Source organism: Aquila chrysaetos, chromosome 25 (genome assembly GCF_900496995.4).
Source record: "Aquila chrysaetos chrysaetos chromosome 25, bAquChr1.4, whole genome shotgun sequence".
Taxonomy (NCBI): domain Eukaryota; kingdom Metazoa; phylum Chordata; class Aves; order Accipitriformes; family Accipitridae; genus Aquila; species Aquila chrysaetos.
The window spans coordinates 16,499,151-16,519,183 of NC_044028.1; the positions used below are offsets into that span (position 1 = coordinate 16,499,151).

Below are 20,033 nucleotides of genomic sequence, written 5' to 3' on the forward strand. Positions count from 1 at the left end.
AAGCTAGCCTTAAAGGAAATATATATACCTGCTTCCAGAAGGACAAATTCTCTCAACACCTTTTGTGACTGGAGTCCTTGTCCGGCTTTTTTCTGGAGGTTCAGCCATTGCAGAAACAACAGATGAAACAGAAAATTTCTTCTAAGTAAGAAAAAGATGAACATGTTTCATTCACATTGCTCTCCATGTACCAATGAGTATCAGTCTGCATCTCTGGAATAAGTAAGAGTTTGGGCCCAGCTCTGGTCTCAGCTCACCTCAGCTAACCTGTAACTCTATACTGAGTTAAAGCACATCTAACAGAATTGGTCTTGATTTGCAATGAAAAAGCTGAACTTGAAGCTTGATATTCTATGTGGAAGAAAAGTAATGTAAAAGCATTCTCTGATGACTATTAAAAATATATATGTATGTCTGAAATCTCATTGTATACATTTGATAGGACTCAGAGTTGGCCAAAGCTTTGGCAGAGGTCTGCCTAGACTGTCTCCTTCTCCAAAAAAGGATCATAAAGACTTTTAAAACCTAAAAAGCTCAGTTTTATTAGAATAAAATCGTGATTTATTTTTTTAAATATAGAACTATCAGTAGTAACTATCTAAGAGAAAACAGAGAAAAAGTCCTGCAGTTCCTACAATGCTATGGGCTCCTTCTCTGCCTGTACCCCACTTTGTAAGTATACACTGCTGCCTTTCTTATTTTTCCTAAAAATCTGGGTAGCTTCTGTCACAAGACAGAATACTCAGCACAGTGAACAACCAGTCAGATGAGGAATGGCAGTCCTTCTGTTCTTAGGTCACTTCCATTTCTATTATTTTTGAAGAGTAAGAGAACTTTGAAATGCTTAGAAGTTAATTACTTTTTTAGAATTAAAAATTCTGCATTGTTATACATTTAAATATCAAAGGCCAAGTTCCAGAATCCCTTAATTGTGTAAGCAAAATTAAATTACTGCTGGAAGATCATTAGGTCAGCTTTAAGACTGAAAACTCACAGTGGGGTTTTGAAACTCCATCTCAAGTGTCAGGGTAAAATTACATCTATTTTAAGTATTATTTCATTATTTTTCATTTAAGCACAATATTAAAATTAGTCCTAAAGTTAGCAAGAAGACACATTATGTGAGAATTTTCAATGGAATTTGTTCTCTCAATCACGAAGCTATAAATATCTCAAAAACAAGAGGAATAAGATTGAAAAGTTGGCCCAGATGGTGAAATCATATGCAAAGTACCTACCTATAGTAAAAGAACATTTTCACCTTTGCTCCTAACCAAAACTCCCCATAAACCTAATGTTGGCTCAGTGATGACAGTGGATATATATTCATCATAGCACCAACTCACAACTTCAGGCAGCATCAGCTTAGGTTAGTCAGCTGTCTTGGAAGCTCTCAGAATTCAAATGAGTAACTCCAAGAATGTCTAGGCATATCTCTTTTCCTTCAAGAAAAATAAGCCTCCTAAACACCAAACTGGAAGCAGACTTTGAATCCATGAACACTGTCCAAAACAGATAGTTTTGTAAATTTCAGTTTATGCTCAAATTTCTTTATGTACTTTCTTTCTGTTAGGAGAACCCAATTATTGGCTATGCTCAAAGTTTAGCTAGGATTGTCAACACAAACTTCCTTATTCTTTAACTTAACGAGGAACAATGGTCTGATCTGAATCAGAAGGGAATGGATTTTTGTTGATTTCTTTGTTTATAATTGTTTTTAAACATGGTTGCTGGAGATAAGAGATGAACATATGTTGGTGCAGAAAACCCATACTAGCTCCTCACTAACAGCTAGCAGTGTACGTGACAGCTCTGCTCCAAAAGGAGAGCATGTATTAACAGGGAACAGTGCCCATATTAATGAGTCCAGTAGAAAGGTACGATTTATTAGTATGGAAATCACACATTATATTGCTTAAGAAGCTTCCAGAATGAAAATGGCTCAACCGGGCCTGCAGCTGTGCATTTGACTGTATCATGTGACTGGTCTATCAGTTGCTCAGTGATCCCTGAAATCAGGAGAGAGCTGTGGGATGCTATCCTGAGGAAAGAGATTAACAAAAACCACCTTATGGAAGAAAAATACAAATTCAGTTACACTTATGAGGCATCACTATTCATTCATACACAATCTTAATGTGTAAGACATTGTAATTCATGGGGATTTTGCTAGTTGATCAAACAGCCCTCTTCTGTATTCTGCCATACCTTTTGAGGGCTTGTGGAAACTGTCTGCCTTTGCAGGTCTCTCTGCAAGACTTCATTTTCAATTTGCATTGCTTTAACCACAGCTGAAACTGAGAGATCAGGATCTCTCTCACACACATTCTTTCGAGTTGCTGAAAGTGGTCTTTCTGGTCGACTTAATGGTCCTGCCACCAAAAGAAGGAAGGAATACTCATTTGTCTGGACATACAAGTATGGAACATTACAACAGCATATGTTTGAAACACCTGATTCAGTTACTGACACAGGGCTTTGCTAGCAGTCTGTAACCATCCTAAGCAAGGCTGAATTGCTCCAGTTTGTTTTTATATTAAGATTCCGGGTCACATCTACTTTAGACAACAGCTGAAACAGTATCATAAGAGGAGGAAAACTGACAAATGAGAAACATAATTTTTATGCTTTAAGATTTTTTGTACTTGCTTTGTTCCAGTATTTAATAGAAATGCCTTGTAACAGTTCATTGAAAAATAAGTATATATAATTTCAACACACCAGAATTTTTCAGTGTAACTGGGGTGCTCAGCTATTTTGGAGGAATCCCCAGAGTCTTCTAGCAAAAGAAGGGGAGTCAGGAATTGCTATTTGCAACATAAAATAAATGACCTTATCATTTAAGTAGTTAGTCATCAAAATGCCCATATACATCCCAGTCTTCCCAAACATCACGGAGAAATAGGAACGTCACAGCCTATAAACAGGCTTAAAAGAAAGGCAGTAAAATTTAACAATAGAGGATCTGATATTGGACTAAAAGAGAAGCACAGTGGTTATATTCAAGGACTTAAAAAGTCAAGGGAAGAAAAGAGACCGAAGTTGTACAGACATTTAGATCAAGTGAAAATATTGAAGAACAGGCTGATATGCAAGAGTGCTCATAATGCTGCAGTAAGGTTTACTAAGCAGGAGAGTAAAATGGCAGTGGACGCTAGGAACATGAAGTCTACCTTGAAAAGACAGGAAGTTAAAACTGAACTGAGATTTGTGTGCATTCACACTCTTTAAGCCCTATGCCATCTACACTCATAAAAACTTTCAACAAGCATTAGTCATCTCTGCAAATACAGGGACAGAATAAAATCCTTTTTATTTTTCTGTACTATACCATCCCCCTGAAGTGAAATTAATTTAAGAATTTAAAGTGATAGTTGGACAGAAACAGTTCTAACAAGCACTATTATAACCTGAGAAAATGCTACGCACATCTTTGGAAAGCAGTCAAAGCAAGCATCTGCTCAGACAGATGGTGGGTGAGGGTCTCAGAAGCTACAAAGAGGATTTATTCTGAAGCCAAAAAGAATTAGCTTCTTTTCCTCAATTTGGTTTTCTGCCAATTAAGAAACTAATATTTTGACTTTTCAAAACTTTTAGCTTTAGTGCTTTCTTGGGACATATCTGGATTTTGCTTTTTTGAAAAGGGTGTCTTAACCACAGAGTATGGTAAATCTGAAAACTTTATCTCAGACCTTTCAAAACTCAAGTTCATCAGACTCATTCAATTAAGGACTGTGCTGAAATAACATGATTTCAGCCCCTAGACTTGGGGGTTGTTTTGTTGTGGGTTTTTTTTTAGCCCAGGTGAAGATCACACCTTAGCAGCAGATTTCTAGAATAAGCAGCAGTGCCTTCAAAATGGTGTTCTCCAGTCCAGGAAAAACATCTTTCAGTATGGTACTAGATACTGGCCTATCTACCCAGCACTGGAGACTGATCTGCAGCATTCATTGTGTAATTCAAGTACAGTCCCAAGCAGCAACAGAACTAGTTTTGCTGTGCTGTGGAAAACTATGCTTTTATTGCTATAAATGCATTGTGTTAAAATCTTCCACCAAAGTGCCAATTGCTGATTTTGAGAAGACACACTTCTGTTAATACCATAGGGAACAGATCTCCATGAGGAAAGTGGGAAACAGAGCAAGCCCAAGGACTGGAAGGGAGAGGAAAAAGTCTTATGCTGTGAAAGCAAAAAGAGAAGGAAGGTAGCAAAGATGTAACAGAAGACTAAGGTATACAGGCTCTGGACTTTCTCACAATTTTACTCAGTCAAAACACTCAAGGTGGTAAAAACAACAACAAAAAACCTGAAGAAAACCCCACCAAAAAAAAAAAGAGGACAACAGCTAAGAAAAAAAATCACATAATGACAGATGTGTGCTGAAATTACATCTGAGCCAGAGGGGGGAAAAGCATGAAAACTCTCCTTATTGACATTGTATATTCTTATTTCTTACTAGAACAAATTCTTTCATGTCTTTCCTGGTGCAAGAACTCAGCAGAGAGTGGCCGAGTGATTTTATTTTTTACCACAATTGGTCTGATAGGAATGTACATTTCAGCATTATCTTTTCTTTTTGCCGAGAGAACTCGTGGTGGCTTCACTTCTGCAAGATAATAAGGGAACAGAAATAATCAACTTCAGAGATATTTAGGAGAAGCCAGCCAGGGAAAACTTATTGGATCTTAACTGCTAAAATTTTGCCACTTTAATTATGCTGGCATAGTTAAAATGATAACCTCCATCCTTCCTCCCTTTCATTGATACTCTTTTATTGATGTAGAAGCACATATGTATGGCTCGCACTGACTCAGTGAAACGAAATAAAGTATATCATTATAAGGTACCAATATATCTCATCAGTACCAGTTATTTATCTGCACTACACTTATTAACACAGTTATACCAAAATAAATTCTTAAAATAGAGACTAAAATGTTGTCTTATTTACAAGTTTCAAAGAGGGAGAGGGTTGCCTAGCATAATTCATAAGAGTACGTCTTCACTTTTTTATGTGAGAATTATTAATGCCTCCATTGTTTGCATCACAGCTTTGAAATTTCTCTTTGGAAAAAAAAATCACATACTCTCCCAAGCATCTTGTTCTCACTGCTGCTCCACCCTCTGTTCCCATCTTTTCTTCTGCCATCTCTCCACATTCACACTCCACTCACCTCTATGATAATGAGAGGAACACTCCTTTACTCAATTTACTCAAAGATTGTTCCTTTTAAGTTAAGCAATTAACTATGGATAAGGAAAAGAAAAAAAAAGAAAAAAAAAACCACAACAAACAAACAAACAAACAAAAAACCAAAACCAATGAATGTATCTGAAATGAGTGGGGAGGGAATTTTGAGAAATACTGAACGTAGGTCAAGGTCTGGCTTCTGCCTGAACTCTCTACCTTTAACAAGCTAAACATCTTTGAGACCTAGTGACTGGTTTTGGGTTTGGACACTGAGGTCTCCAAAGAAGATGATCTGACAAAAAGAAGGGGCTCAAAGCCAGATAGATTTGCTTTCTTGAATTAATATATCTTTCATCAGGGATGAATAGCACATGCTATGACAAGTATCCAGCCCCCAGGATGTGAAATGGAGGAAGTTGAGACTGGGAAGATTTAGCTGCCTGGATTACTGCAAAAACAGTTCAAAAATATATTAAAAAAATAATAATCTCTTGAGAAATCTCATAGACAGTCTGAAACAATCTTAGTTCAAGTGTCTAGGCCTGGTGATGCAAGTGCATTAACCAGGGCTATATCTTTGTCTTTGCAAAAAAATTCTTAATGTAGTAGTAAGAGGATGCAAGTCTCCCAAATCAGGAGATTAAAACAACAGGTTTGCTGAAGAGCATGAAATATCCTGAGAGTATGGAGTAACCATTAATGATTAACCAGTAACGATTCCTTTAAAAGTAATGCTTTCAAAGAATTATTATTATTATTATTATTATTATTATTATTATAGTACTGTAGTAGTGTATAATACACGGAGACTTACTACTTTGATCCTGGTTGAACTCCAACACAGTAAGGGCACCAGAATCAAGGCCAGAGCATCTCCCAGCATCCTGATGTTCAGAAGCTTCTTTCTGCAGTGATCTACCACTATGCAACTGAAGGGCTCCAAGGCTTGTAATTGTTTCCTCAGTGGGAGATGGTTCTGAAAACACATCCTCTTCAACAGAGTCATAATCATCACTAAGAGAGTCTTCTTCCATCCTTTTGTCTTCTACACTGAGTTGCAAGCTTCTTCTCAACGTCTGGTACAATTCAAACAGATTTGTCAGAAAAGCTCAAACATGTATTTTAAAATAAACCAATGTGGCTGCCTCTTCCTACCCTAGGAGAAAGAAAAATCTTCTCATGAACTCAGAGCCATGATGTAACTAAAAATATTCACATTCCTATGTCGTGTCTTCACTCCTCTGATGAGGACTTGTAAAGAAAAGTCATCCTACAACTCCTGCCCTTCTTATCAGAATCCTTGCAGAAAAGTTCTGTAGGCCAAGGAATTTTTATGTGTTACAAACAGGAGGTAAGTAATGGAGAGGGCAAGGGCATATATTTTTCCAGCCTCACACAGTTAGATTACCGTATCTTTTGGTTTGCTATTTGAAGACTAGCTGCAATCCAGATTTTCCAAATGCCTTCATAAGACTGCAAAGCTAATGTAATAGCAATCTCTTTATAAGCAATTGGATAGATAATAGTGCTGTCTTGTACACATCTGTACTTCAAAAAAACAGTAGAAAGGAGTTCTGGTCTAATGGACTAAGCTTCCGGTTTGCGCAGATTTTTTTAAGTGGACAACCTATAACAGGATTTTATGCAAAAATTAATCTATTTTGAAACTTACTGTGGAAAGAACTGCCCTGCCTCTCTCAGCATATGCCACAAAGAGCATAGATGATGCTGCAGAGCCTTGTGTTTTTATGAATGCAAAAGGAAAAAACATGCATATCTTAAATACTTTTTTTTCCTAGTTTGTTGGTATTAGAGTTTTGAGATAAGTATAGGTAAGCAAACTGTATGAGCAAAATGAAAACCTGAAGCTATCTTAGGTACAAATGAACTGTGGCAGTGTATGTTCAGTTTGCAATGAAAGCTTCAAGCTGCTTTTCTGCTACAGATTACACTTGTTAGGAAATCCATGTTGACAGAAACATATTACAAAGAGCAGGCAAACTTAAGTTCAAAGAGGGTCTATAAGCAACCTGAGGCTTGATATTGAGCGTGTCTTTATGACAGTCAAGACTAATATTTCTACTTATTTGACAGGGAATTGTACAGGCTTTCTTTTAGTTTGAAACCTCATGACATCTGCATTGTAACAAGACGTTCAAGAAAATACATTATAGCTTCAGGAAAACCAAAAGCATTTCCATCTGGAATACAAAGAAAAGTGGGGTTTTGGTTTAAAATTATTAGCTTACTACTTACACACAAATGATTATAAACATCCATCACTGTAAACAAGTTACTGATTTGTAGAGCAAAAAAATCATAAGCTCAAAAGCAATATAGGAAAGGTAGGAAGATGCAAGCTAGGAAAACATGCTTGGGAAGTTTGTCTGATGTCAGTGGTAAGATCTGTAGACAGTTTCATATATAGATGCTACTCCACGACCCAGAAAAACTTTATTGATGTAATTACTTGGTTAGGCAGAAAAACATTCATAAATTTTTGTTCATTTATTCTTTTTTTTTTAAGGACAGGACATTTGTGAAGTGTGCTAGAACAAACTGCAATTAGTAACCAAATGGAAGGCTGAACTGTCAAACAACAGAATCAATACAATAGCAACCCTTGATGGAAAGCAACTGTATTGATTATAATATTTTTAAAACTTTACTCTGACTTCTGTTAGATAAAACAATGACATGCCACAATGTTAGCATGATTATTCAAAAACTAACCTAAACCCAGAAAAAGTGGTTGTTTAAGCTTTCTCTAACCTGGCAGCCAAGAGTGACATTCATGTGGACAACCATTAGTGAACTGAAATAGTCTCCCTGCGTGAAATACCTTGGCTTTATCCAACAGAGACAATATTCTACCTCTTTAAATTAGGACTTAACATGTTATAGCATTGTTGACTGAGATTAGATTTTCAAAGTAGTTTTACTTTTTCTTTTCATTTTTTCCTTCTTTCTGTCACATCTCATCAATGCGAAATCACCTAGTGAAAGACATACTATATACTGGGTTTGCATGCTCTACTCAAGACTGATACCTGGGCCCATTCACATTTCAATTGACACTACCATGAACAATAGAAGGCAACTGCCAATTGTACCTGGGAGTAACAGAGAGGATCATCGCCATTTGTCTCCACACTCAAGCTTTCATAAGGTTCAAAATCCTCAGAGTACTCAAGAGGAGGTTTAATGCAGAGTTTAGCCCCCCTTTCTGTTTTAATCTCCACAGTTTTCTGTTAAAAGAAGTATTCAGAGAAATTAGACATCTTTTGTGCTATCAGCAGTACAAAAAGAATAATCATCACATTTACATAACAATATCTAGATCAAGCAACACTTTTCCTCTCTGTTCTATAGGTTTCTGTCCTCCCCGAGCTCACCTTTGGGCCCCTGTGTTATGGTTTAATTGCCCTAGTCAAACTCCCCACCTGCTGCTGCTATCCCCAGAGTGGGTCAGGCCCAGCACACGTTATGTGTTTGCCACCAAAGTGAGTGCCCACTGGCATTCACCCCCTCACCTCACCAGGTAAGTGAAAAAACAATAGGTGTAGGGACATAGCAATCAACAAAATAGCTGAAGTGGAATCACTTAAAGCACGGGCATGTGAAGAAGTGCTGGCGGAACAACCTTACGGAGAAAGTTCTCGAGCCTCTTCAGGGGAATCAGCATGCTTGGCTGCCTCTCTGAAATGCATCTACACTAATGGAGAACAAACATATGGGGAACAAACAGGAGGAGTTAGAAACTTGTATCTGGTTACAGGGCTATGACCTCACTGGGATCATAGAGATACGATGGGATGCTGCAATGGATGGATACAGGCATAGGCTCTTGAAGAAAGACAGGCTGAGAAAGTGAGAAGGAATTGTCATCCTTTATGTGAGAGAGAGCTGGAATGTATGGACCTCTGCAAGGAACAGGTCAGGGTCCAGTCAAGAGCTTCTGAGTCAAGACTAGCAGGCAGACCAGCATGGATGATGTTATAGTGGGTATCTTCTATAGACCTCCTGATCAGGAAGAAGTAGATGAGGCCTTCCTCAAAAAAAATGGAAGAATACGCAAGTTCAAAGACCCTTGTCCTCATGGGGTGCTTTATCAAACCTGGTATCTGCTGGAAAGACAACACAGCAGGGCTCAAGCAATCTAGGAAATTTCTAGAGTGCACATGGGATTGAGGAGTGAACAAGCAAAGGTGCTCTGCTGGAGATGCTGAGAGAGCTGGGACTCTTCAGCCTGGGGATGTCATCAATGTGTATAAATACCTGACAGGTATCTGCTCATTGACAGGACAAGAGGCAATGAACACAAATTAAAGAAACCATGAAATTCCATCCAAAGAGAAGAAAAAAATTTACTGTGAGGGTGATCAAACACTGGAACAGGTTTCCTGGAGAGGTTGAGGAGTCTCCATCTGTAGCATATTCTAAACCTGACTGGACGCAGTCCTGGGCAAGCTGCTCTAGCTGCCCCTGCTTGAGCACAGGGATTGGACTAGATGATCTCAAGTGTTCCCTTTCAACCACAATAATTCTGTGATTCTGTAACATCTATGTATGAAAATGACTACTTGAAGTAACAGCAATTTTTTGAAGATTTATTACTTTTGTGTATAGTATAATGAGAGGGAAATGTTATGCCATAAGTATTCAAGCACAAAGATTTCTTTGCCTTTGTAAATGTCAGACATGGCTGTGAAAGTGGTCCAAACAAATTTGTTTTGCTTCGTAACTGGGATGCAGTCAAAACATGCACACTGTCAGTTACTCAAGCATGGTTAAAGAGGGGCAGAAGATTTGAGAAACTCATCTTTTCATACCACAGAATTTCAGTACTCCAAAAGATGACAAAAGAGAAAGCAGGAAGTGCATATACCTCTCTCAAGGAACAAAGTTATCTGTAAGTAACTTTTTCTCCCTACTTTTGAACTCTGGTGCAGACATATTCCATAGGGGGAAGTCTCATAAGTGTATGATGGGAAGAGCACTGTTTTATTAAAGGTAACGTGATCCAGAAATCTGTGCAATGATATTACACTTAGTTACCTGGTGTTCATACACTCCTCTACCATTTTGTAAGTGCCAGGAGCAGAGATGTCCCAGAGAGAATATCCTAAGGCAACCTGGCTTTTGATAGAATGTGTTCTTTCAGTAAGTCTATCGTCCCACCTCATAGCATACCTTAGGACAGCCTAAGTTTGACAGTTTTGAACATGAATTGCTAGTTCCTCTAGCTATCCAAAAAACCCACAGGGAAAATTACTGGGAAAGTAAACTGCTGTGTGGCACAACCTGCATCTTACTCAATGGTTGCACATTTCCTTAGCTAAATAATTCCAGTTGTTCATTAAGATACTATAACTCTGCTATCCTCCCATCCAATTGGATAAAAGACTTAAGGTATCATTCTAAGCTAGTCTCAAGTAGTAGCTAGTTTTTAGTATAGCTACCTATATTTGGCTAACTTTCCAGTCAAGTCAGAGGAGATACACCTCCTTCTTCATTTGGCTCTTGTGATCAGAATGACGTAGGTTATGACTAGCCACACATTTGGCAAATTTAGCAAACAAGTTCCGACAGGCCAGTATGTAAGCAACGATCTACTGAGAAATAGCAGCTGAAAAAATGAATTCAACTAAGCAGTAAGGGTGATAAATAAAGTAATGCAGCCTTAAAACCTGAATGTGCAATATTTGCTGAAAGAAAAGAAAACCTGCATGACATGAACACTTGATCCACAGTGACACAGATCCCTGATACCCCATCACTCAAGCATGGACTGGACATCCAGCCAGGGCAATTGGCTAATCACATAGGGTAATTATTTGGGTGACATGTCTCAGTTGTTCAGAATTCACATTTGTTCTGTTAATTAACTCACACTCCTGGACAGGTTAAGTCAAATCCTTCTTTAGGCCAAAAGAAAAAAAGACCATTGAGGTTTCTTCAGTGAACCAACAACTATGTAGCTAATGGCTCCAAATTTCGTATAGGCAGGGTATTTTTATTATCTATATGCATTTTTCTCTCTTCTGATCTACAAGAATCTGTCACAAATTACAACTCAAGCTATGCAAATTACACCTCTGTGTCCCTTAATATTACTGCAGGGTGGATAACAGCAGTGACAGGCAGGGATGTATGTCCAAAATGAGATTCTCCATCCTTTGCACCAGATAAGCTCTCTAGGCTTGCCATCAGAGATGTCAAGCAACTGCTATTCTGCTGGAGGACAGATTGAGCCAATCATGTCAAGGCTACAAAAGTTTCTGTGATGAAAGGGTCTGGTTTCAGTGACATCCAATGAAATTTTCCTCTTTAGGCTTCAAAGTAGATACAAAACTGGTCAGGGTATCATTTAGCATTGTCACTCAGAATCGAGACCAAACCAAGACAGATTCTACGAGAGTCCCAACTGCCCACTATCTACTAGTTGCAACCAATTTCCCCTAAAATTATTTATGATCTAAGAACTGGTTCAAAGATGCATTCTTTCAAACTGTTTCTTACCTGAAGCCAACCTCTGCGTTGTATTTTGCTTGGTGCAGTCTGTGTGTTGCGTCCTCGCAATTCACTCTCTTCTAGCTGGGCTGCTTTTTCAGAACGTAGAGACAAGAATTAGAAGACAGAAAATAGAAATATGATATTTGACAATATACACCTTAGTTTGAGTTGGGGTTTTTTCCCAGATGAGGACAGAAGAGTAAGTCTTTAACATGTGAATGGTAGCAACAACTGAAAAGGCATTCTGCTTCAGATACTGGCTAGTTGTGTCTTAGTAGCAGGAGTTTTGAACCTCTTCAGGGACAGCCATCCTCATCTGTATTCAAGAGCATACATTGTTTAAAGATACATTAGCTTAATAGCAAGTGAAGCCCCACATTCATTGATACGAAAGTATAGAAATATATTCTAGAATAGGGGTACACATCATTCTGACTCCTAGCTGGGTACACAGGAAGCTGTCTTAGGAGGCCAGCTAAGCCCAGAACCCATACTACTGAAGGCAGACTCTAATAGACAGGGTCCTGGTGAACAACAAGTGATATGCCAGGCTTACAAAGGAATTGTGTGTATTTACTCTCAAACTAAGGAAACACAAGGTATTGGCAGATTAAACAGAATGTATTAGGTATTTAACATACTGTGCAGAGAAGGATTCTTCATGTACAAGTCATAAATGAAGGACAAACAATCATTTTCCTTCATTTACAAGGCAAGGAAGAGTTGGTTCCAGAACTTCTGCAAAAATTCTGTGTATGGTCAAGGAGAACTAAGGGTTCCTGCGCTGAAAATGGTCCCAACTTACATTGGAACAACGGATTTTTGAGAAGATGCTTTGACTGAGACAAAGAGACAAACATCTTGCAGGACACATCAGCATCCTCAATGGAGCAAGGACATCACCAACACTCTCAATAGCATCCTAAATAAAGGCATCTTATTTCCTATGTCCAAGACAGATTTACAGCTTCCATTTCTTCTCAGTGGAGAAAAATAGCTGATGCAAAACCTTTTTTCTTTAAGCCATAATTTAATGGTCACCCTAAGCCAGCAGAAACTGGCATTACCAATAAAAGAAGCAGTCATCCTACAAAGGTCATAGAATCACAGAAAGATTTAGTTTGGAAGGAACCTCTGGAGGTCACCTAGTCCAACTTTCCATTCAAAGCAGGGCTTACTTCAAAATTAGATCGGGTTGCTCATTACAACTCTCAATACCACATTTTCTTTTTTGGGTTGGACAACCCTGCATGCACCTGTGCAGTAAACTGTTCAAAGAATTGATATTGGCAAGTTTTAACGGAGGAAAAACATAAAAGAAAGATTACATTTAATTGTAGTCACTTATGTAATCTGGTTCACCATGAGATTGCACAAATGCTGGTACAAGCAGATTGGAGACAACAGGCACAGGGTAAGGACCATTCTTAGGGGAACAGTGTATGCTTATGTCAATTTAGAGTGATCATAAAATTACAGAGCAAGAAGAACAAGATGTTGTTCTATTGCTTAAGCACAAAGAATCTATCTCTTAGGCCTGAAACAGGACTAAGAACAGAGGGGAAAAGGAATGGACTGCTCCAAGTTCGAAAAACAGCCCTTCCAACTAGAGCTCCTGCTACTCCATTAGGCTATTCCTAAGTAACTCCAGAAATACTTTGCAGTCATTAGCATTGGTCCTGATTGCAATGAGGCTCTTCTGGCACTGAGAGTGAACTGTCCTGAGATTACAATGCTAGAAGCATGGTCTGATTCAGTCACTGCTTTGGGACAGAATTAGAACCATCTTTCACTTCCTAAGCAATCCATCTCTTCTAAGCAACTGCCCAGAAGGCCACTCATGTACGCTACAATTGTAAGTAGGAAAAGGGGACAGGGTAGGACTCATTCTGCCTCTACTGAGTATTTGCTTCTCAGAATTGTTTGAGTATTTTGTGATGGATTGTGACCAGGTCTCTCTAAACCAGGAAAAACAGTAATTTAAATCCCAGGCAAAAGCTGATGCAGCTGAGCTAGTCATCTGTGCTAGAAACGTTACTTTAGAACAAAAATATCCTTTTCATGGGATGGATGGGATGCGAATACCAACCACTACCTGTTTCATCACACAAAATAGGTCCCCTGCTGTCACTCCCTTGGAGGCCTGAGCTGACAGTGCCTATTCTAGTAGCCAAGAACCAAGTAGTACATCATCAAAATATTAGTCATAATCAAATGAGACCCCATGCGACCCTTAAGGCACATCTTTGTGACCACGCCGACATTCACTGGAAGTACATACATGGTTGTGAAACTATGTCTGGGTTAAACACCCAAAGAAATGACAGCATACCTAGAGACCACCTTCACTACCTTATAAGCCCATCATTTACTTTAATTCATTTACCAAGCCTAAGTGTAAGAAGTTTATCAATCACTATTATCATGAATTACTCCTAGGGAACACAGACAAAGAAAATAGTCCAGACACATAGATTTATGATGACATTTTCAGGAACAACAAAGAGGGATTTGTGTCCATTCTGTGTTATTAAGTATCACACACCCCTAATAATGTTTCAGCGAAGACTAGTCCTATAGATGGATGCTTTAGAAGTAATAAAGGATGCAATAACTCTCATGGGAGATGGATAGGGAAGAAAACTCAGTGCTGTATCTCAGCTAGAAATCATTTCTGTAAGTAAAATCATATTCAATCATTGAGAAGAAATGCCTAGAAATTAAACAGACCACAAAATTGCTAAGGTACTACCCTCAGGCAAGAAGCTTAAACAGATCACCAGTGACTCCCACTCTGGACTCTAGTGGCAAAATCAAATGGAAGAAGAAAAATGACAGGATGATGATTCAGTTGATATCTTTCACTGCAGCTACACGTGTTTAAAATAACAACATCGGATAGCTAAGAAACAGCAAAACACTGAGTTCTCTTCTGCAGAGATAATGCTACTGTCTCCAAGTTGATGGAGTTGAGGAAAGGAACAGAGACTCCCACTGAAGTCTTTAAAGATCCCTAAGACAAGCTGAAGTATTTTACCTTAACTGAATCAAATGGCATTAAGCGACCATAAAACCAAACAACTTTGGTTAAGCTTAGATATAACAGCTGCACAGCAGAACTTTAAGAGGAAATTTCTCTTGACAGAGTTCTATTACAGCTGCTGCCACAATATCCCTGCATAATTTTTGGACCAAAAAGTCAAAGATGTTGTTTTACGCCCTCTTTAGCTACCTAAAGGTATATCGTCCCAGTGTGACAGAGCACACAATTTCCTTTGTTTTCCAATATCCAAGAACATGGACTTTTTTGCATCATTACACACAAGTTTTCACTTTCATATAGAATAGTGAAACTAGGTGACTAGTTGATTCCCCATCACCATCCTGTATAACCTGCAAGAAATTATATAGCAGACAGCTAAGCCTGAATGCACTTAAACTTGAAAACAAATAGTATGTACCCAGTATAGCGGGAAAACAAAGGAAAAAAGAGATCGAGGTTAGAGTCATAGTTAGAACAGTTACTGAAAGAAAAGTTAGTTTCTAGTATTGTTGAGATTAATAAACTTTCAATCATAATAAATTATCATATTAAGTAACTTTTTAAACTCTTTGTCTTCATTTTTAGGCGAAAATAAAGCTTAAGCAGAGACTACCTACACAGCAACAGATTAAAAAAATACACTCTGAGATAGACAGGTTCTAGCAAGCGTGACAATAACAGACTAAGGTTGGTAAACTGCTTTATAGAGGGATTTAGTGAAATCAACTTTATTTTAATTATGCTAAATAGATTAGAAGGCCAGTAAGCTCACACTTTATACCTTCATATATGCAAAATTATTCCTGTCACTACATTGCTTTCCATGACAGACAGGCTTAAATTAGAAACAAAATACACATTTTTAAATAAAGCCAGCTAATCACTGGCAGAAAATGGTAGATTTTCTTTACTTCAAATATTTAAATAAAGATTAGCTGTCTTTTTAAGTCTACTACTATAGCTTAAACATAATTTATGATCTTAATGCAGCTATTACTGGGTTTAATATGATTATAGTCTATGTCATCAAATGTCATTTGTCTACAGGACACTGGACTTAGATAACATTGAAGTCCATCAGCTTTTAAAGCCTATTAACAGTGTTACGTATCAGACAAAGGTATACCATTATTTTACACTGACAATTTATATACATTTCTAATCTTCTAGTTTTAGTTATTACTGTTTAACAAATGGAGAGGCGGGGAAGTTAAATTTTGGAATTAGTCAGGGATCAACTGAGAAATTGATAGCGTGTTGCAGAGACCGTTAACATACAACCAGCTTAAGTACCCTGATGAAAGAGTCTCATGGAATTTCATTCCACCAAGCTCAAATGCTGCTGTCTCTTTAGCATAGCCTGACCAGTAACCTCACTGACTGAATTACAGCTCTGATGAGTAATGTTTAAAATAGTTCTAGACTGCAATCTCTGTAAAACTCTCACATAACTCACCATTTGCCCTGGTGGTCTTTGTCTCATTTTTAAGGTAGCCATGTGAGTTGATTTTTCTGCGGTAATTTCTCAGCTCTGAATTAGCTCCGTTCAGATACAGAGAAAATCCTTGTTCTAACTGCTCCAGTTTGATTTGTATAGGATCCTTTCTTTTCAAACGTCCCAGTAGCCTGAAGTAGAAAGGATAGTAATTCATCCTGATGCAGTGCATATACAGATAGTCAGATTAGCAATAAACACAAAAACACACAATGTCACACAAATGAAAAATGTGTTCATAGTTCAAATAACAATTTCAGAATATAGCTTCCAGGACCTGTTCTGTAATGCTTGTATGAGTACCCACACACTGTGACATATGAAGTTTGACCAAGCCTCTCCCTTCTGAGATTTTTTCCATGTTGTTTCTCATTTCACATTATTTTTTCCATTTGGTATTTAGTATATTTAACCTTTCTTCTTGAGAATTTTCAAGATTTTTACTTAGAATTTCAAAAAGCTTAAAAATGGTTGAGCTCTTTTCAAGAAAAAAAAAGATTATTTGTGTTTGAAATTTGAGGGGGAAAGCCCCCAGTCAATAGTGCAGTTAGATATACCAGAAAATTAAAGTCTGGTTAAAATAATATTAAAAAAACACCCTTCCCCAGGCTCAGTTTCAGTGAAACCTACCCCTCCCTCTTCCAAGTCTCATCTTTCCTCCTTTCACCATGGGTTACACTCGATCTGTCCTAATTCCTTCAGTGAGGCGACATGCAGGCCAGGAAGTTGGGGTCACGTGGGTGACAATTTGTGCCTGCCTCTGCACACAGCTTCCTGGTTTCCCCTCTGACTGCAAGGTGGGTCAATCCACAGGCCAAAGTCCCCCAGGGTGTATCTGTTCTGACACGAGTCACCTTTTTCCAAGAGCATGTCCCCAGCCCTGTGGCCAGCAGTCCTCCTAGGCAGCATGCCTCCACAGGAGCACCCCCACCCCCCCTGCAGCCACCACTCTCTTAAATCCACCCCAGGCTACTCTGACAGGTGATGTTTTGGCACACAATGGGCCGTTTCTGTTAGTTTTGCATCCAGCAGGAACTGGCTGTGACTGGCCCAGGGCAGAACCTGACCTGTTCCCACACAGGCTATTCTGCAGCCCCTGCTATCCAAAACTGCCAGTTATGTCCAGTACCTGAATGCATCCAGCATGCCTCTTCTGCAAGGTACAGTTGCCACCTGCTTGTCATGTTGTAATTCAGTGGCATTTGTTTCCACCAAAATTTGGAATTAGAGCTCTGATAATAAGGATGCAAGTTGTTTCAATCATTAAATAATTTCTTTTTATCCTTTTCTAAAACTGCTTTAGGAGACTATATACGAAAGAAACCCGTGTTCACAAAAATTGGCTGTTCTTCTAACATAATTGCGGCTTTTGTAGTTTTTTTTGGTCTTTTCACCAACCCATTCAGTTTGTTACAGAATTTGAGTAAAAATCTTATGGCTTGTGGTAAAGGAGGGAATCCAGCAAGAAAGTTCTGTAGACCCTTCTGAATTTACCTGTGAAATTCATCTGTCTAGGGTACAATGACAGGAAGGTTCGTATGAACAAAGATTAAAAGAAAGGTTTTAAACTTGTCTGAAAGATACTGAAGTTTGCAAAAGCAACCTAGATGTCCTTATCTCCGACCTTAGCAGAACCTGACTTTGCACGCTTAACTTTTGCAACTTTTGCATGAATTTTTCTGTATTTCTGACAACATAAAAACCTTGCCTCATAACAACATCCTCACACAGTGTGAGCTGCCAATTACTTCTGAATCTAGAACCTCTTGCTCTATAAACAAAAATCTTCCCTGTAAGCCATGGAAATGGTAACTAATTTATTAATAATTTATCTATATTTTAACGTATGCTGTAGAAATATTGTGATCTCCTCTAGAAATAAGAACTTTGATGTACTTAGCAAACCAAGGGAAGAAAAGAGAATCACCTGAATGCTTTAAGACACAGCAAGTCAGATCTTGCATTACAAGTTCAAAACCCAACATTTTAAACTAATATTCACAACTGCAGATCTTAGCTACTATATTAGATAGTACCCGACAGATATTACATACTCAATGGTGGTAACAATTCTGTATCTTACCGGTTTCTCTGCTGAAGGGATATTAAGTATTCATCATGTTTTTCATCAAAGTCAGTCACCATGTCCCTAATATAAAGCTGAAATGAGAAAATAATTGTCACACTGAAGTATAGAAATGATTTATTATAGAGTACTACTGCTTTTTCACTCTCAATAGACAAGAATGTTATAAACTGAAAAAAGTTCCTCCTTCAAAAAAGCATAAAACTGTCAGTGTAGTACATAAAGTTCCTAAGAACAGCGGAAAGGTTACTTGTTCTACCTACTTTTCAGAACCCTTCACACTCTGCTGAAGAGCCTAAAAATACTAAAAATGGAAGGCATATACTATGATGAGTTTACTATCCAAGAACTGACGAGCAAGTCAATTCTGGGTCACAAGCTGAAAGGGCCACGTCCAAAGCCCAACTGTGGGATGATTTTCCTGACCTGCTACTGCTCATGAGGTCCGTTAATTCTGGAACTTATTCACTGCAGAGGCTGTATACATTTAAAGTGTTTAATTCAAGATTTTACCTTGCTTGCCTTTCAGGAAATACGAACTTTTCCAGCAATTCCCACCAAGTATCCCAGAGTTGCGGCTGCAAGTTGTGGTAGGGTGCCTTCTTATACACCCAGAAGTTTAAACTTGCTACCAAAACGTTTAATTTAGTTCTGCGCCGAAAAAAAGAAACCCCATATTTTGCCTCCTGCCGACTGCAGCGTATCTCTGCTAAAATACCGCCCCTTCCCGCGCCCTCGCTGAGGTAACGGAGCGTCGGGGCTGAACCGACGGCTCTCCCGAACGACAGAGCAGGGCCCCGGGCCCGCCCCACCCTGCGCCGTGCCTCCGCTGCGCCGGCAGGCTCCGGGCCCAGAAGAAACCCGGGGGCAGGGCCGCCGCCGCCGGCCGGAGACCCCGCAACAGCTCGGCGGGGACCGCGGCGAGCACGGGCCGGGCCGGGCCGCGCCGCCGCTGCCCTGTTTGTGCGTTTCCTTGGTTACCGCCGCGCCGGTGACCTCACTTCCGGCGCGCCGGCCCGGCGCCGGAAGCGGCGGCGGGAATGGAGGCGCTGTGGGCGCTGCTGGACGAGGTGGCCCTGGAGGGGCTGGACGGCGTCACGCCGGCCGCGCTGTGGCACCGCCTGGGCGCCCGCTCGCCGCCCTTTCCGCTGCCGCTGGAGCCCGCCACGCAGCAGCTCCTCTGGGCCGCGCTCAGCGCCCAGCCCGACATCAGCTTCTACCTGCTGCCGCGGGCGCGCCCGCCGCTCCGCCTGCACGACCGGTGAGGGCGGCCCCGGCGGGGACGGCGCTCCCCGGCCCGCCGAGCCGAGCCGCTCCCTCTCTCTCTCTCGGGCCGCCGCGCTTTCCCCTTCCCGCCGGGCCGGGCACCCCGCAGGACGCTGGGGGAGGGCTTGCTCCGCTGCCGGGGATAACTCGGGCCTGGTTCTCCAGCCGCCGCCTCTGCCTCTTCTCTGGAGCCGTGCAGGCTTTGCTACTTAGGGAGCCGGGTGGCGGCAGGCAAGGCGGAGTGGGGTTTTGAAGCCCCACGGCTATTTAGGAGACCTGTATAGGAGTCCTGGCTAGGCTTCCCTTCTAGTAACTGTTTACCGCTTAGGTACAAGCTGAATTTATACGTCCCGGTTGATCAGGGTGGATGTACCTGCTGTTTTCCTTTTCTGTAAACTAGTATCTGTATATGTTTCTTTTATTCCCACCACTTCA

At 39.9% G+C, this 20,033-nt stretch overlaps 2 protein-coding genes across 11 annotated transcripts in view; one reads left to right on the forward strand and one right to left on the reverse strand.

Annotated features, from left to right (window-relative positions):
* The window catches only part of KATNIP (katanin interacting protein), a 64,607-nt gene extending 45,309 nt beyond the window's left edge, over nt 1-19,298 (reverse strand). Inside the window, exons 1-9 of one of the 8 annotated variants that reach the window (XM_041120125.1) lie at nt 19,011-19,298; nt 18,330-18,406; nt 16,208-16,377; nt 11,715-11,797; nt 8,306-8,440; nt 6,007-6,268; nt 4,458-4,607; nt 2,209-2,372; nt 29-141 (exon numbers count right to left, since the gene is read on the reverse strand). In XM_041120125.1, coding sequence (XP_040976059.1) covers nt 29-141; nt 2,209-2,372; nt 4,458-4,607; nt 6,007-6,268; nt 8,306-8,440; nt 11,715-11,797; nt 16,208-16,377; nt 18,330-18,391 — 1,139 coding nt within the window. In that variant the 5' untranslated portion in view covers nt 18,392-18,406; nt 19,011-19,298. Of the gene's footprint in view, nt 1-28; nt 142-2,208; nt 2,373-4,457; nt 4,608-6,006; nt 6,269-8,305; nt 8,441-11,714; nt 11,798-16,207; nt 16,378-18,329; nt 18,407-18,595; nt 18,614-18,845 lie in introns of those variants that run through there. The other 7 variants (XM_041120124.1, XM_030002502.2, XM_030002501.2 and 4 more) reach the window with 7 other exon arrangements.
* A 52-nt stretch (nt 19,299-19,350) lies between these two features.
* Nucleotides 19,351-20,033, forward strand: part of GTF3C1 (general transcription factor IIIC subunit 1) — a 44,330-nt gene continuing 43,647 nt past the window's right edge. For all 3 annotated transcript variants that reach the window (XM_030002498.2, XM_030002499.2, XM_030002500.2), the window contains exon 1: nt 19,351-19,593. In XM_030002498.2, the coding sequence (XP_029858358.1) occupies nt 19,373-19,593 (221 nt within the window). In that variant the 5' untranslated portion in view covers nt 19,351-19,372. The remainder of the gene's footprint in view (nt 19,594-20,033) is intronic.